The sequence below is a fragment of the Mustela erminea genome, chromosome X (assembly GCF_009829155.1).
Source record: "Mustela erminea isolate mMusErm1 chromosome X, mMusErm1.Pri, whole genome shotgun sequence".
Lineage (NCBI taxonomy): Eukaryota > Metazoa > Chordata > Mammalia > Carnivora > Mustelidae > Mustela > Mustela erminea.
The window spans coordinates 78,131,756-78,150,917 of record NC_045635.1 but is presented as its reverse complement, the minus strand read 5'-3'; the positions used below and the strand labels follow the sequence as shown (position 1 = coordinate 78,150,917).

The following is a 19,162-nucleotide window of genomic DNA, read 5'->3' as shown; positions in this document are numbered from 1 at the left end:
ATCTTTAAAATCAATCTTAGCAGGGTCTAAAGAAATTAACATAAATGTACACGAAAATGGACTTCAGAATGTCAACTTACTTACAATGAGAATAATTTGTGACAAAATACTTTCCTATACTCAAGCTATACATACAGTGAAGTCAGTAGACAAATATATCCTATTTATCTATGTAATTCACATGACTCTGCAATTCTGTGGCTCACAGACTTCTAAAGAGGAATAAATTCTTAGAGATCAGGAGTAAAATCACTTCATTTTAGTTAAAAAAATAAGTAGCTACAAAAGATAAATGACTTATATAAATTCACACAGCTTATTAGTGACAACGCCTGGTCACTGAATCAGGTCTTCTTTTTTTTTTTTTTTTAAAGATTTTATTTATTTATTTGACAGAGAGAGATCACAAGTAGGCAGAGAGAGAGAGAGGAGGAAGCAGGCTCCCTGCTGAGCAGAAAACCCAATGCGGGACTCGATCCCAGGACCCTGAGATCATGACCTGAGCCGAAGGCAGCGGCTTAACCCACTGAGCCACCCAGGCGCCCTGAATCAGGTCTTCTTAAAAATTACATCATCACATCAAAAAACAAAAAACAAACAAACAAAAAACCACCACCAAAAAACAAAAAAAACTTTTGATTGAGAAGTAATACAATTCTAATTCTAGTTCTTAGCAAGATTTCTAAGCAACAGGCTGCAATACAGGAATTGTCCTTAAACCGATGCTATACAATGGGAGTACATCAAATTCTATTCTATGACTGCATCAGGGAGGTGAGGGCCACTAATGTGACAGTTTTCACATCCAATCCACTAAAACAAGGTACTTTTTAATAGGAGATTGACAATATTAACTATAATTACATCCAGTTACCCACACTGATGTTACAAAATAATTTATTGGATTTACCTTTTCAGTGTGTCAACTGAAGTATATTTTCTAATCTCCATTCCTTTTCAACATATTTGTTTTCTTCTTGAAAATAGTCCAAGTAGATATAATGTAGGTATGCACAGGTTCATGTCATACTTACAGCTTTTAAGTTTTGAAAATAGTTGGGTGAGTCATTGCCAGAACACATTTTACGACTTACTGGCCAGCTAAAAAGTTAAATATGTGTGTCTATTAAGGGAGTAAAGACCAGAGACCAAAATAAGCTAAAATTCTCAGAAAAAAAAGAGACAAATGGTCATATTTATGAAAGCTTTTTTAAGCTTCTATCACCAAAAATAGGATGTGCTCTGGGTTATATGTCCCAGCTCAGTAGATAAAAGCAAACGCTTTCCACAAAAATATCTGTATTTCACAGACTGTGCAAGTCATACCCCAATCCAATTTCATGGCACAACATATTCAATTAATAGAGCAAGCCTTTTTTAGCAAATAACTGCTTTGGGAATAGAAACGTATCTCAAACTGCAATGAATTTGTTTGCTAATTGATCTTCCTGTTGGGGATAATTGCTAGAATTTCTTCTTTAAAATACATGAAACCTTACTTATTTGGTATCAACTATTACACATATCTACCACTATCATAGTCAGAGTCTGTGCTCTTCTCCTTTTTCACTAGATGCAGAGAACTACTTCCACAACATTTATACAGTAAAGCTTTTGCTTCCCTCTAGCTTCATAACTGGCACCCTGACTATCCATCTCTAACTAATGCTAGTATTTCCTGTTATCCCCAAGAGTTAATAGTTTGAAACAGGAGCCTACATTATGAAAGAAAATGTGAATATTACAGGTCATTTATATAGTCTAATGTAGAGTTGATTTCTTATAAAGACTATGACAAAAACTTGCTCACAAATCATAGCATTTTAATGTATTAAGTGAAAGATGACTTTAGATATTAATTTTTAAGCTAGGTCAAATTACAATACTATGCTATATAAAAATTAACATAATTTAAGTACCAATTCATTCATTCTTACAAAATTTCAGTAGAGAAATTCCCATATATATCTAACGTTGAATATTATTCATTTAAGTCTCCATTATATATTAAGTCAGCCAACCATTTTTATCTATGTCACAGGTATAAAATATCTGTCCATTCCTGCTAAAGGTCTATAACATGAAGTCAATATGATCAATAGGTACATAAAATGCTAATAGAAGAGACTATTTAAAAAAACACAAGCAACAGGACTTGCAATCCTTTAAGATGTATTACTCACCAGAAACAAAGTTCGGAAGTTGCTTAGATCACCAAAGAACTCTTCGATGCTCACTGTCTTAGAGTCAAAAATAAAGTATTCTCCAAGATTCTCATAGAGCTTTAGCATGTTATTGTGCATGGTGAACAGTTTTTCATACTGGTCTCTGGCACTCTTTGTAAAGCTGTAGCTTTCTGTTAAGGAACATGACCCAATAGTACCTTAAAGGCAATCACCAGATATTAAGATTGAAGTATACCATCATTTTTATAAATACTTATGTATTAATTTGCAATGATCGTCATAAAAAAATACCACAGACTGGGTAGCTTAGACAACAGAAATGTATTTTCTTACAATTCTGGAGGCCAGACATTCAATATCAAGGTGTTGACAAGTTTGGTTTCTTCTGTAGCCAATCTCCTTAGCTTACAGATGGCCACCTTCTCACTATATCCTCACATGTTGGTCCCTTTGCCTGTGTTTGTGTCCTCATGTCCTCTTCTTATGAGGATACTAGTCATATTGGAGTAGGGTACACCCTAAGGACCTCATTTTAACTTAACTGCCTCTTTAAAACCCTATCTCTAAATACAGTCAGTCACATTCTGAGATTTTGGGGGTTAGGGCTTCAACATAGGAATTTTTGCAGGGACACAATTCAGTCTATGATAACTTGCTACAGTCATTATATTGGTTAATGAGTTCTAGAAATCTGTAAATTAGGCAGAACTATCTAATGTTTAACCATGTGGAACATGTTTGATAAATGAAACCATATAAGTACAAATACCAGAAAGCTGCCTCAGTTATCTTTTGGATGTCTTGGTGGCTCAGATTTAGGTTAAGCATCTTCAGCTCAAGTCATGATCCCAGGGTCCTGGGATAGAGTTCTGCTTTGGGATCCCTGCTCAGTGGGGAAACTCTTCTCCCTCTGCCTGTGCCTCTCTTTCTCTCTCTCTCTCATGAATTAAATAAACATAATCTTTAAAAAAAACTATCTAATTTATAACCATATAAAACATGTTCACTAAGTGAAGGCATATAAATACAAATACCAGAAAACTGCCTCAGTTATCTTTTAATGAACAAGCTAGGGCAGAAACAAACAACAAAAAACTTAGAAAAAATATTCTTTTTTTAAATACACATATTCTATTTAGAGAGAGGTTACAGTGAATTCTATATATAGGCTGTGTAAGTGTGTGTGTGTGTGTGTGTGTGTGTGTGTGTGTGTACACACACGCATGCTTATCCTACATGAAGAGGGGAAGGAGAGGGAGAGAGGAGGAGAGAAGGCAAGAGGGAGGTATGAAGAGAAAGGAAGAGGGAGAAAGGGAGACGGGAAAGAGGTGGAAAGTTCTGGTATAGCGCTAGAACCTTAATCACTTAAAGGGCTTGCTAAAACCCAGACTGCTGTTTGCTGGGACTGAGCCCAGGAGCCTGAGAATTATGATTGCTAATGTGTTCCCAGGTGATATTGAGGCTGCCAGTCCTGAATACACTTTGAGTAGTATGCTATAGAAAAGCTGTTTATCCAGAAATTAATTATATCCTTTTTACAATGTTATCAAAAAAATGATAACCAGTACCAAAATATAAACGAATCAAATATGTAAATGTGTCTGACTAAAGGTATCACTGTATATAAATTTATCCCTGAAGAAATAAATTACAGTACTTTCTTCCTGATTATAGAGGATACAGATATAGGAAATTAACTCTTTAGAGGTACCTGAGTAGCTCAGTTGGTTAAGCTTCTGACTCTTGATTTTGGCTCAGGTCATGATCTTAGGGTCATGAGATGGAGCCCTGTGGTGTGGTACTGAGTGTGGAGCCTGCTTATGATTCTCTATCCCTCTCCCTCTGCTCCCCTCCCCAAGAGAATCCAAAGCAGAATCTGCACTGAGTGCAGATCCCACCTCAGGGCTCAATCTCAGGACCCTGAGATCATGACCTGAGCCCAAACCAAGAGTCAGATGCTTAACTGATTGTGCTACCCAGACAACCCAATCTCTCTCGCTCAAAACAAAGAAACAAACAAACAAACAAAAAAACCTCTTTAGGTGACCTAGAAAACAAAAACAAACACACTAAAATTTTTAATAACTCAGAAGCAAATATTGAGAACATTTTGGAGTATTCTAGTCTTTCTTCCATGGCTAATAACTTTTGAACGTAAATTGGTAAGAATGCTTCAGAGAAAGGGAAGTAGACTAACAACGAAGAATAAAGGAAACCAAATCCACCGTGCAAAAATAATGAATACTGTTATGCTGGAAATAAAAAAAAAATAAAAAATAAATTAAATATAAAAAATAAAAAAATAAAAAAAATAAAAATTAGAGTTAAATTTTAAAAAAGATCAATGATCACAGAAGTAAAATGTCATTATGTAAAAAGGTAAAATACTTAGAATTATAAAAGAAGGTTAACAACATGGTTTGGGATATGCTATAGTAAGGTCCATTATAATGTATTAATATATTATGGTAGTATTACTTTATCAGACACTGATAAATGTGTTTTGAAATAATCGATTTTATGATTTTAAGATTAATCTTACAATTTACACATAAATATATAAAATTCCTAAAACTATAAATCTTATATTTAAGATTTTCTGAACTCCTCAGTATGTTTTATTATAACTTGGGGCCAAATTTATTTTTGAGGGGAACACAGCTTTCGTTTTACAATAGAAGTCATTGGAGAAAAACAGACCATTTTTTTTTTCCAGACAATTTCAGGAAAATTACTTTGCAGCTAACACTTACTGGATACTGATTTTAAAAGTGAGACAGGACCCTACCTATGTTCTTTCTTATGCTACTTAAATATCAGCATTCACATTAGCAACACAACAACCTCCTTCCAGCTAACAATCTTTAAATTTTTCAAACCTCAAATCTATTTTAACCTCAATAGACTGTAAGAATTAATGCACTTCTGGTAATTTCTATTTACCAACAAGAGGATCTCATATAACGCTACATATACATTTGAGACTATTACCATATAACTTTGACTACTAATAAAGTGTTAAACATTTTGTTTGAGTTGCAGAAATAAGACAATACTCTTCATTTCCTATCACAGAATGAAAATTGAGTATTTTGTTTGCTAGTCTCTCTTACTAAACAAAACAGACTCCTGCCAGACACTTGCTAGGCATAAAAGTTATCAAAGGTCTCTTACTTTTACTCTATTTGCAATGCAAAGTACTAAACTATATATTTCACAAGGCTCAACATCTGTACCACACAGAGAAAGCCCAAAGATAAAAAGAAAAAAAAAATGTTCCCCATTTATAACAGTTTTTCACCAGCTACAGTATGTCTATGTAGTGATACACGACTTCATAAATTTGTTCTAGGAAAAAAAAAAAAACTAATTTCAGAAATTCTGTCTGTGTACCAAAGTGAGAAAAACTGAGAATGGCTAATCTTAGAAATAACAAATGGAAAGCTGCCCAATCTCCAAGTCCTTTGCTTATCTCCTTCAAAGTGATTATTTTGTTAAAGGGGATATATGGCATGAGTCAGCACTTGAAATCTTCTACAGATGCAAGAAGTCAACAAATCTTAACTGGGACTGTAGGTAAAAAAGAGCTAAACACCATCATTCCTTTTCATCCTTTTATTTCATTTAGGAAATTTTTATTTTACTGTTTTGAGCAGCCATTAAATTCACTGGTTAGTACTATGCTAAGCATTGTCATGGGTGTAATGTTCATTAAAGCCTAATCTAGCCCCTTAAGAAGCTTACAATATAATATTACAAATAATTCTACCATTAATTTGCATTTGTATGGATTGTACCATTTACATACATTCCCTTCCATTATGTCCCATACTCTTCGTAACAATTTTATCAAAAAGGCAGAGAAATACCAGTAATCAAATTTTAGTGTTGTAGAAACTAAACAGAAGGCACTTATTCATCTAGGGTTAGCATGTAGTGAAGGGAATCAGAATATGCCATCCCCAAATATGCCTCCTTGGCATAGATTTTTATTTATTTGTTTGTTTTTATTTCAAGTTTTTATTTAAATTCCAGTTAAAATATAGTGTAGTATTAGTTTCAGGAATAGAATTTAGTGATTCATGACTTACATACACCATCTAGTGCTCATCACAGTGCCCTCCTTAATACCCATACACATTTAAACCTGCCCACCTCCCGTCCAGCAACCCTCAGTGTGTTCTCTATAGTTAAGAGTCTGTTTTATGGTTTGCCTCTCCCCCCCCCACCCCCACCATGTTCATCTGTTTTGTTTCTTAAATTCCATGTATGAGTACAATCATATGGTATTTCTCTTTCTCTGACTGGAAGAAGATATTTGCAAAGGACATATTTGATAAAGGCTTAGTATACAACATCTATAAAGAACTTATCAAACTCAACACCCAAAAACCAAATAATCTAGTTAAGGAATGGACAGATAGTATAGATTATTTTGAGCCAAGTGAGAAACAGCAAACATAGGAAAAACTCTGAAAAGATTAAGTTACCTTTTTAGAAGGGGAATTACATTTATAAAGAAGAGAAGTATGACTCTAAATTACAAGAGAATCAATGGTATCTGAAATAATGAAGGTTAAGTTGCAGATTTCAATGTGCATAACAAACTTTACTCTTGTTTATGGTGAATTTCCTGTTAACCATCCACCCCTTCCCTAAAATAAGTGTCCTCACACCTTTCTTTCATCTTTAGCTGCAGATGGTATTTAAACTGGTTGCTTAGGTTTAGTATCCAAAATATATGAAGAAATTATACAACTCAATACTCAATACTCAAATTATACAACTTGGAAAACAACAATCCAGTTAAAAAATGGGCAGAAGACATGAGCAAACATTTCCCTAAAGAAGACATCCAGATGGCTGACAGACACATAAAAAGATGCTCAACATAACTCATCATCAGAGAAATACAAACCAAAACTACAATGAGATATCATCTCTTGCCTGTCAGAAAGGCTGAAGTCAAAAACCCAAGAAACAAATGTTGGAGAGGATATGGAGAAACAGGAACCCTCTTGCACTGTTGGTGGGAGTACAAAATGGAGCAGCCACTGTGGAAAACTGTATGGAGGTTCCTCACAAAGTTAAAAATAGAACTACCCTATGATTCAGTAATCATATTATGGGGTATTTGCCCCCAAAATAAAAAAAATACACTAATTTAAAGGGATACACGCACCCCTATGTTTTTCCAGCATTATTTACAATAGCCAATTTATGGGAACAGCTCAAGGGTCCATGTATGGGTAAATGGATAAAGAAAGGTCACAGACAAAACACACACACACACACACACACACACACACACCCCGGAATACTATTCAGCCGTAAAAGAATGAGATCTTGCCATTTGCCACAATATGGATGGAGCTAGAGAGTATAATGCTAGGCGAAGTAAGCCAGTCAGAGAAAGACAAATACCATATGATCTCACTCATATGTGGACTTTAAGAAACAAAACAAATGAGCAAGGGAAAAAAGAAAAACAAACAAACAAAACAGGATGAATCAAGAAACAGACACTTCAGTATAGAAAATAAACTGATGGTTATCAGAGAGAAGGTGGGTTGGGGGAATAAGGTGAAAAAGGGGATGGGGGTTAAAGAGTACACTTATGATGAACCCTGAGCAATGTATAGAATTGCTGAATCACTATATTCTACATATGAAACTAATATGACACTGTATGTTATCTATACTGGAATTAAATAAATCTTAATTAAAAAAAATAAACTGGTGGTTTAGGCTACCTCAGAGAGTTACTCATTTTTCCCTTGGTATTTCCCATGTATACATGAGGTGTATATGTTAATAAACTTGTTTGTTTTTTTCTTGTTAATCTTTTATTATGGGGGGATCTCAGTGAGGAACTCAGAAGGGTAGAGGGACAATTATTTTTCCTCAGGTACTAGAGACATCATGATAGTCCCTTGCTTAATACCTAGTCTATATACCTTTCTTTTGATATGGTATAGAAATGTATTATTTATAATGACAACCATCATATTGTCAAATTCAATGTTCACCCCTCAGTCCTCCTTTTGATGTCTCAGCAGATTCAGATACATTTAGCAACTCAGTTTCTATGACATCCACCCTCATGCTTAAAAATATTTTTTCTCTTACCACCTCTCCTTCTCTGGTAACTTCTATAAAATTTTAGAGTACACTAAAGGCCTGATACTGAGTCCTCTATCTACATTCTCTCTAACTGATCTAAGTAATTCACATGACTTTAAATACCATATATACTGGTGAACTCTCCCCTCCAAATTATGTATTCGGCCCCAATCTATTCCCTGAGGTACTAAGTTTTATAATCAACTGCCTACTTGTCATCTCTATTTGAATGCTGTTGTTGTTTTAGGTGACTCTCTTGGTATCGAAAATATTAATTCTCCCCTGAAAACCCTGTAATAATTTATCATAACCCTTGGAATCAAATGTATACTACTTCTCAGGGTTTATGATGATCCACATGGTCTGGCCTCTACTCACCTCTGCAACCTAATGTCATCTCATCCTCCCTCTTAAGCACTATGACCAGCCAGCCACATTAACCATTTTTTTCTCCCCCTTGAACATACCAAGCCTTCATACCCACCTCAGGGACTTTGTACTTATGGTTCTTTCTGCTTAGAACATTTCTTTTATTTATTTATTTATTTATTTATTTATTTATTTATTTCCAGCATAACAGTATTCATTATTTTTGCACCACACCCCGTGCTCCATGCAATCCGTGCCCTCTATAATACCCACCACCTGGTACCCCAACCTCCCACCCCCCGTCCCTTCAAAACCCTCAGATTGTTTTTCAGAGTCCATAGTCTCTCATGGTTCACCTCCCCTTCCAATTTCCCCCAACTCCCTTCTCCACTCTAAGTCCCCATGTCCTCCATGCTATTTGTTATGCTCCACAAATAAGTGAAACCATATGATAATCGACTCTCTCTGCTTGACTTATTTCACTCAGTTTCTTTTTCACCAGATCAACCAATCTCAACTCAAATGTCACCTCCTCACAGATGCTTTCCCCAACCACTCAATCTAAAATATCCACTTCTGGGGCACCTGGGTGGTGCAGTAGGTTGAGCTACCGACTCTTGGTTTTGGCTCAGGTCGCCATCCCAGGGTTATGAGATCAAGCCCTATATCAGGCTCTGTGCTCAGTGTGAAGTCTGCTTAAGAGTCTCTCTCCTCCCTGCTTTCTAAAATAAATAAATCTTTAAAATATCCACTTCCATCACTATTACTCTTGCTTATTTTGTTTCATTATGCAAACGTATAACTACCAGACATTATTTCTTTATTGCCTGTCTTTCCCTACTTAAAAAATGTGGCCCATGAATAGACCTTTCATGTCTTATTGACCAATGACTCATCAGCACCTAGAATAGTGCCTGGCACATAGTAGAAATATTATCAGTGACGAAAGATTATGGGGTACTTTGTAGAGGATGATTAGACTATCCTGGGATTAAAAGGTGCAAAAATAATGAATACTGTTATGCTGGAAATAAAAATAAATTAAAAAAAAAAAGTATGCTTAAATAATCTAGGAATTTTTGAAATATTTAGAGAGGAGAACACTGAGAAAACAATGGACATTCCAAGAAGAATTTCCAAGATGAGGTAATTCATAGCATTTTATATCCTTAAAATAAGTATAACCTTAAGGTGGTAAAGTGAGCATATCTAATACATATAAAGTACTTATCAAATATAAATAAGCAGGAAAAAGCAATTTAGAGCAATTTTTCTTTTGGTATTTGACTCAAATTCCTTATTCTACAAAGACAGACATTTCTAATTTTTCCAGCTTGGAAGTTAGACAAAATAACTGTGAACTAAAATCACATCATCTTCTCCCTAAGAGAAGTGTTCATTACAAGGTTGATAAATTAAAATGTGTTCAGCATTTTAAAACACTAGCAGATAAAATGTTAAACTTTTATAAGTATAAATTTTAAACCATTTGATCTGAATCTAGAAATTCAATTTATAAAACATGTATCAAAACTCCCACAAAGCCTTTTTATATTAACTCACTTGAAAATCTGACCTAGGGAGGCAGTCTTCACTTACTTGGGTATTTATGTACTGTATAAAATTATCTAAAACTTTATCATCTATATTTTTGTATGACTATGTATAAATTTATAGAGTATATTCCTTATTAATATTGTAATAGTACAGAATTAAAACTCAACCTGAAATAGCTATAATTCATCCATAGGCATTTAATCAAATAGAAGCAAATTATTTTCTTTACACTTTGATATATTATATACCATTTTTTCACTATTTTTGGTAGCTGTAACTACCTGTCTATAAATTGGTTAAGGTAGGTATTGTTAACCCTTGCTCTCTAACTGGTAAAACAGCTGAAAGGGTTCAGGACATGCTACCCCAAAGCTTCCCTATACCCTGAGAGAAAAAAATACCCTTATCTCCAAGATGGAGGGATACTGAGAAGAATCTGAATGAACAGGGCTTACTAAGTTCCCCTCAGTTTAGCTTATGCTTTTTGCCCAATTATGCCTTTCCACAACTTTCTAGTCTTTAGCAAACCTACCATTTAAAAAGTTTAACAATTTTTTTGTGTCTTCATTTCCTAATGAAAGTTCCCATATTATGGGAAAGGTATATTTAATAAATTTGTATGTTTTCTCCTGTTACTCTCTTTGTCAGTTTAAGTTTTAGACGTACCAAGAGACCCTGAGGGGGTTGAGGAAAACTCCCCCCCGCCCCCGCATAGTACTGCTTCATCAAATACTAGGCAGAGAACACTATTTATCATTTTACTTAATTTCAACATAAAGAGTAATTGTTACCACAGAAAACTTGTTCCAATAGAACCAAAATAAGCATTAGCAGGGCACTGGGGATGAAGGAGTTTATGTAATTGAGTTATATCAGTTCTTAAAATTTCTCATTTCCATAGGAGTGCATTAGTTGATTTTAATTAAAAAAACTTGGAATTTAAAATAGCATTACTGCTGGATTGTTGAGAACCTGGAAAAATCAACTTGAGATCCACTTAACCTTCATACAAGCTTTAGTTAGCAACATGGAATAATTATTCATTAAAATAAAAGGAAGTCACAAATATACTCTCTATTGAAAAATATAAATATCATCTCCTCGTTCCATAACCTCCCAGAAAATACTCCTCTAAATGCTAAAAAGAAAATAATGTTTCACTTTGAGTATATCATTTTTAGTAAAAAAATTAATATTTCAAAGAAATTTATCTTTGAAAAATTACATTAACACATATTAAAGTATTTGGAATTTACTTACAAAGCACATACTACGTGATGAATAGGTGTGGACAAATATTTTAAAATGTGAAACAGTAACAAGGACAATAAGGAATGCATCTATTAATTTCCATTTGGATTCAACACAATACTTCAAAATAGTTTAGGATATAGACTACAAAATTCTTCTAAAAATCAGATTATAATACTTAGGCATAGGACACTTAATGTAACAAAGATAGTATACTTAATGATGAAAATTTTGAACCAAGATCTCTAGTTTTTAACACAGAGTAGGCAATTATGTTACTGGAGAGATAAACACATTTTGCAGTGACCCCACTTTTCCACAGATGGCCTAAGGCAGTAGGGTATAAAGAAAATGTTTTCAAATCAGCTTCCAGTTAAAGCCACAAATGGGATGACAAAGGTAAGAGGTACATTAAGAACTCCTTTTCTCTATTCCCTTTCATCATTCACTCTTTTTGGTCTTTTGTGTAGATTTCTTTCTACCCTTCCTTTGAAGATACCCCCCAGAGTGCTTTTTCATTCATTTATTCAAATCTACTTATTAAGTGCCTGCTATGTGCTGGTTATCTTCTAAGTGCTGAAAATACAGTAGTAAATATTCACAAAAGGTCACTGGTCACCACTCTCCTAGACATTATAGTTTAGTGGGAAGACATACATTAAACAAAGAAATAAAACATTTAAAAATTATAAATTGAAAAATAAATATAATTGAACATGAAGAAGAGGAAAAAGGCCTGGAAATGTAAAAGCCCATGAAGTAAGTGGGCGACAGGAGGAAGAAAGTTCCTGAAGTGAATAGGGGTTAGATTCTACAGGTCTCTTAAGCAGAAATTTTTCCTGAGAAAAATGTCTTTGGTGAGTTTTAAACAAGGAAGTGATAGGATCCTTTTTCTTCTGCTCAAAGGCTTAAGCGATGTTAGTGAAATTCACACACACACACACACACACATCACACTAACAATAATAACAACAACAAAAAAAGAAAACCCCTAGGACTAATGGAACGTAGAATATTATCCAAATGAGAGTAAATCTACTTGCTAATTCCTAAATACTGGTTAAGAGTCTGTATTATATAAATATTCAATTAAAGCATACTTGATAAATTATTAAGAATGTTACATTGAATCAAAGGCAGTAAAAAAATAGCAGGTGTTAGCCAATACGTAACTATGCAGATTGGCACGCAAACAGTGGTGTCTGGAGTAACATAACAGTTATGATTATAAAATTTGAGATTGATGTGTATACTTTGGAATGTCAGTATTATTATTTAATATTCATAGCATGCATGCAGACACTAAAATTCTACCTCCAGCTTTACCTCACATTCAGTTATGAACATCATTTATCATGCAGCAATACTGTATACAAAACTGTGCGAAATTAAGTAGAGAAAAAGAAAGTAAAGTGATAAGACATGATTTCTAACCCTCACTGAATTTATAAACTAGTGTTGAGAGACAGATAAAATAATAGCTGAGCAGGAATAGCAGAAAGCAATGTTTACTGAACGCTACAGTGAACCAGGCACTGAGTTAAATGCTTTGTAAGTGTTGTCATATTTAACCCTCTCAATGGCCCTATGATGCATATATGCTATTATTAACGTCATTATACACATGAAGAAATTAGCCTCAGGGAGATCAACTTTTTCAAGAGTAAGCCATCTTGATAGTAAGTGGTGGATTCAGGATTTGAATCTGGGTACCTTTCCCCATTCCCTCATAACACAAAACTATGTATTTAACCAGCATATCCTTTACTTTAAAAAAAAATACATACATAGTAACATAAACTAAGCTTCACAAAGGAATTCAAGAAAGACATGGAAATGCACAGCAAGAAGTGATTCTGAGATTATTAGGAATGACCGCGGAAGGAAGTAACTTTTGAGTTTCATCTTGATATATGGGAAGGATCTCTCAATCCAAACAGAAGACACTCCAGGCAATGAGAATGGCATGAGCAAAGGTATAAATGTATCTGGAGTCACCAAGGAACTCTGGCTATTCTAGGATAACATAGTTTGAGTATGCGGCGAGATGTAGAGGAAGGTAAGCCTGTGATGGGTGGCAGAACAGACCACCTAAAATATGCCTCTTTGACTTATGATTGATTTTGAGTTGAAGGCATGTGGAAAAACAGCAAATGCAAGGAGAGGCTTTTCCTGAACTCCCCTTATCTGCTTAAAGACAGAGTCTCTAAAAGGAACTCAATTGTTATAAATTTCCCTGGGAGTTTCATCAACCAAGACTGACACTTATCAAAGGAGAAGAGGGTTGCCTGGGTGGCTCAGTCGGTTAGGCAGCCAACTCTTAATTTCAGTTTACGTTATGATCTCAGGGTCCTGGGATGGAGGCTTCACACTCAGTGGGAAGTCGGCTTCAGGATTCTCTCTCTCCCCCTGCCCCTCCCCCTCCCGCTTGTTCACTCTCTCTGTAAAACAAATAAATAAATCTTTTAAAAAACAGAAGAAGTTAAAGAAATTGACATTTGACCCAGACAAACTAGGTCACACACTGGGTCCCATTCATCTTTCCTAAAAAATCTTTCCTCTAAGCAGCCTACAACCTCTCTCTCCTAAGATGCCATAAAAGCTCTCAAATCTCACCACTTACTTAGGTACTCACTTTTTTCTGTGATGTCCCTGTATATATCATATTAAACGTTAATAAATTTGTATACATTTTCTCCACTTAATCTGCCTATTGTCAGTTTGTTACATAGAACCAGCTATCAAATATAGGAACATAGAGGGCAAGTCTTTCCTTCCCTTTACCTGGAAAGGTATTGAATGCATATTAAGGTTCTCAAGCTGCCCTTGTGCAAGTAACAGATGGTTTTTATACAGAGGAGTAGTATCATTTACTTGTTTGTAGGAACCTAATTAACAGAAAGATGGTTTGGAAGATGACACCCTGAACCATGGGAGAGCACCTAGGAAACTAACAGAATAGTACTGCAAATGGAAAACAAAGGATAGGTATAAGAAATATGGAAGAGGTAGTGTCCATGGGACAATGGTGACTGACTAGATATTAGTGGTTAGAGTGGGGAAGTATTGAGAATGTCACTTGAGTTTTTTTTAGCCCATATGACTCAGCATACGTTTTGTGTATGCTTGCTTTATAACAGAACTTGGGAGACAAAAAAAGGGGGGCGGAATATAGGGTGGAGAGCAAGAAGGAGAATAATGGCTGGTTTTGAATACAGAGTATGAGACACCTATGGAACGTGGGGATTGCAGTATCTAACAGGCAGTCTGGAGGTAGCTGGGCTCTCTGATAACTTGGAGATCAGCTTCTGTGGCAACAGTGAGGACTGCAAAGCCAAGGAAAACAGAACAAAGACTTACTCTCATCCAATCCGATCTAGATCAGGACAGTACCTTAACAGTGTCTCCTTAACATTCTTACTGATTCAATGAACATACCCTTAGTCTGAATACATTTGGCCTTGATATATTTCCTCAAAATATGGAATAGTCTGGAATTGCAACTTTAGCTAAGAGAGCAAAATATCCTATCCCATAGTCTGTGGTAATAGTTAACAATGACCATAAAAGATTATTTAACTACAAATGTCAATGATGCGAAATATGTAGTCAGTATGAATTCTCTCAGGAATTGGAATTTTATTGTTTTGGGTAGCAACAGAGTTAGGGTATAAAGGACTATAAGACATGATATGACAGACTCAAAAACAACTATGTATAGTTATTAAATTATTCAGAAATGATGATGCCAAGTACCTAAGAATCACTGTTTCTCACCACTACTGTACATTCTCTGTGTTTTTTTATTTTTTAATTTTTACTACACCAGGTACTTCTGCTATACCTGCTGCTTTGGAATGAACGTCTAGGTATTTGGGATTGATATCTCATTGTAAATAGTTCTTTGAATTCTTTGGGCATTATATTTTATTTTTTACATTTGTTTTAAAATGGTCCATTTCACATTTGGGGCTTCTTATACTGAATTGTAGATAGTTCACAATCACGCATTTTCAATCCAAGCTGTAATTTCAAATTCTGCTGATAATGCTTTATTATTTCTTGCTTATCTATCCTTAACTAAAATCACCAATGAGATAAAGTAGCAACAGAAAGGGAAAAGTCTCCCAAACCAAATTTAACTCATTAAGAGTCAACTCTGTATATTTGAAAGGCCTATGAACCGAGACAGAGATTTAATCTCTTTCTTGCAAGGTGGGGTAATCTGTAGTATTCATGACTCCCATTGCAAAATAAAGCAACTAGAATAGAAAATCTTTACAGTTACTACTAGCTATAAAATGCTAGAGTCTGTAAGTATTCAGGTAAAATGGAAGCACTAACATCTTGAGAAAAAGTGAATACTTTGATTTCTTTAATGGAAATACCTGAATATATTATTTAAGTTAGCTGTATGTTTTATAGTGAGTCTTCCAATCCTAGATTGAAGGTAAATGATAGTAAAAATAAATTTGTACACCTTTGGATCTCCTTTGATCTCTAAAACAGGGCTAAGCACCTAATAAGTACATGGCTACCTCATCCTAAATTTTACCTACAGAAAACTATCTCAAAGACAGACATGTTACTCTTATGCAAAAAAAAAAAAAATGGCACTAAGGGGCGGCTGGGTGGCTTAGTCACTAAGCATCTGCCTTCCGCTCAGGTCATGATCCCAGGGTCCTAGGAACCAGCCTCACACCAGGCTCCCTGCTTAGCAGGGAGCCTGCTTCTCCCTCTACCCATTTCCCCTACTTATGTTCCCTCTCCAGTTGTCTGTCTCTGTCAAATAAATAAATAAAATCTTCAAAAAAATGGCACTGAAACACATTTTGTATTTCTAACCTGATTGCTTATTGAGGACTCTTACTTGTTTCTCCAGTCTGGGCTGTTTGTCACCCCTGACATTAAACTTACAACTCGCAGTTCTCTGAGCTTGGAAGATCTGTGCTCACTTACCAGAATCCATTCATGTCATCACCTTGTATGAACTTTCTTTAGATGTTCTTGCAACCCTAACCATAATCCTAATCTCTTCCTCACTTACTAAAACTTTTGGCAAGGTTGAAAACAAGTGCATCTCAGGATATAAGGAGCATTAATCTAATACCTAAGTCATGAAAGCAAAACATTTCAGAATATTGCCCCGAGTTTAGTCAATAGGTAATAGCTTATTCTGGACTGACCCTGGACAAGAATGTCCACCAAGAAAATGTTATTCTTTTTTTTTTTTTTAGCAATTTTTAAAAAAGATTCTATTTATTTATTTGACAGAGAGAGAGAGAGAGAGAGAGAGAGAGAGATCGCAAGTAGGCAGAGAGGCAGGCAGAGAGAGAGGGGGAAGCAGGCTCCCTGCTGAGCAGAGAGCCCAATGCAGGGCTCCATCCCAGAACCCTGAGATAATGAGCTGAGCTGAAGGCAGAGGCTTAACTCACTGAGCTACCAAGGTGCCCCAGAAAATCTTCTTCTTGCTAGAATTTTTCAAAGATAATTTTTGCATCATATTTCTTATGTTTTTAAACAACTCATCTAATTTTTAAGATTCTCTAATATGTATAGATTTATGTGTATGTGTATATATGTGATTTCGTATGCATGTATATAATATGTAAGACTTTATTGATTTTACTGTATCACTAATATATGCTGTGCTTTTTCTAATACCAATTTAATCTATGTCTTAAATGTGAAATTGCATTAATTCTGAAAGACATTTTTTGATGCTTTATGTGAAAGAAGCTATTGATCAATAGTGGCATTACTTCCTAACAACACATTCCTTTCTTTTCTTTCCTTTTTTGGAAAGATGAAAATATGCCCTGTGAAATTTTTCTGCTTAAGGAAAACAAACAATACAAAATAGCTTCAGCAGCATTCAGTTTGTGACACGGATATAAAGTAGGTCTATAAATATATCTTTAATGTGTTTGCTGTCTGTAGGTATTTCTGATATCTCAAAAAAGTTACATGATCTTAGGAATCATATATATTTCAATGTCATTGTGTTATTCAAAGTCAGCACTTGAACTAAAAAAAAGGAAAAGGTAGGATCTCAAAGAGATATTAGTAGTCATATGTTCATTACAGCATTATTCACAATAGCCAAGAGGTGGACACAATCTAAATGTCCATGGATGGGTGAATAAAGAAAATGTGGCATATACATACACCAGGATTTTATTCACAAAAGAAAAAATTGTGTTATATGCTATATCACAGATGTACCTGGAGGACATTATACTAAGTGAAACAAGCCAGACACAGAAGGACAAATACTGCATGATAGCACTTATATGAGGTATCCAAAGTAGTCAAAATCATTGAAGTAGAGATTATAATGACGGTGTCAGGAGCTGGGGGGAAGGGAAAATAGGGAGATGCTATTCAATGGGTATAGAGTTTCAGGCATGTAAGATGAAAAAGTTCTAGAGATATGTGGTACAACACTGTGCTTACAGTTAAGAATACTGTACTGTATACTTAAAATTTGGTTAAGAGGGTAGATTTCAGATATTTTTCACCACAATAATAAAAAGGCAAACTTCTATTTAGGTGACAAATTCTATACACACACACACACACTCATAACGAATCCAAATTTTTACTTACACATCTGAGTAGTTTCAGTGTTCTGTTCCAGTTCAAGGTAGAGGGGTCAGTGACTTTCTCTTTCTCCCCTGGCAATTTAATATACACAGACCTTGCTTAGGAGCCCAGAGGAAGAGTATGTTTGTGAGTGTGTCTCTCCATGTAGAAATGGGAGGAGAGAAAAAATGCCAGTGGATGTGCTTAGTCTAAGAGACTCTGAGCCTTACATTTTAGGGCTACTTTGTGACAATTTCACGAGAAGGCTTGTTAAGTACTTGGCAGAGTCATTCAGAGAACAGCACTGGATTAGAGTTACAGCAACAACAAGAACATTCTGTGATTAAGCTGACCGTAGGTGGAGAACCTGCCTGGTTTCCTCCTGTGTACTCTTTTGTAAAACCGAGGTGCCCTGGGAGACATGTCCGCTGCCTGAGAATACTGAAAGTAGTCATTGTCTGGTTTAAGGAAATTGAGACACAGAAATAAACTCCAAGTAAGTAAGTGATAGATCAGGTTATATATATCAGTAAGTAAGTGATAGATCAGGTTATATATATCAGTTTAGTGAAAGTCTCAAAACGAAACACTCCAATTATAATGCATTCTTCTATTGTATATTACTACTTGAATCACTCTGATAAAAGATTTACCGGATTTTTTTTTTTTAATTTACTGGATTTTTTAAGTGTGAGTTTTCCTTTTAGCATCTTCATATATTCTCATTTTAGTGGGGAGTGTAATTAGGGGGGAGTGAATTTTTACTCATGTAAAACAAAAATATGTATCTTTTATCCACAAATGCCCAGGTATTGTCAAGACATAAGAGCAAAGTATGTCAAAATGTTAGGCAGTTAGTTATTTTGCATAAAACACACATCTACACACATATTAACTGAACAGCAGATGGTAGAGAAAAGAAAATCAGATTGCAGTGTGGGTGAAACGTACCCACTAAGTTCTATAAAGATGGAAATTTGGGCATAAGAGACACCATATTGAGTAAGCAAATGGAATGTCTAATCTGATTCTTTCATCTTTAACGTTTTTGATTTATCCTGTCTCTATAAATACATTAACATTTTTATCAT

The 19,162-nt window shown here is 35.0% G+C and overlaps 1 protein-coding gene across 1 annotated transcript in view; it reads right to left on the bottom strand.

Annotated features, from left to right (window-relative positions):
• DIAPH2 (diaphanous related formin 2) overlaps nucleotides 1-19,162 on the bottom strand; it is a 958,873-nt gene that overhangs the window by 257,854 nt on the left and 681,857 nt on the right. The window contains exon 24 of the mRNA XM_032331686.1: nucleotides 2,184-2,348. Coding sequence (XP_032187577.1) covers nucleotides 2,184-2,348 — 165 coding nt within the window. The remainder of the gene's footprint in view (nucleotides 1-2,183; nucleotides 2,349-19,162) is intronic.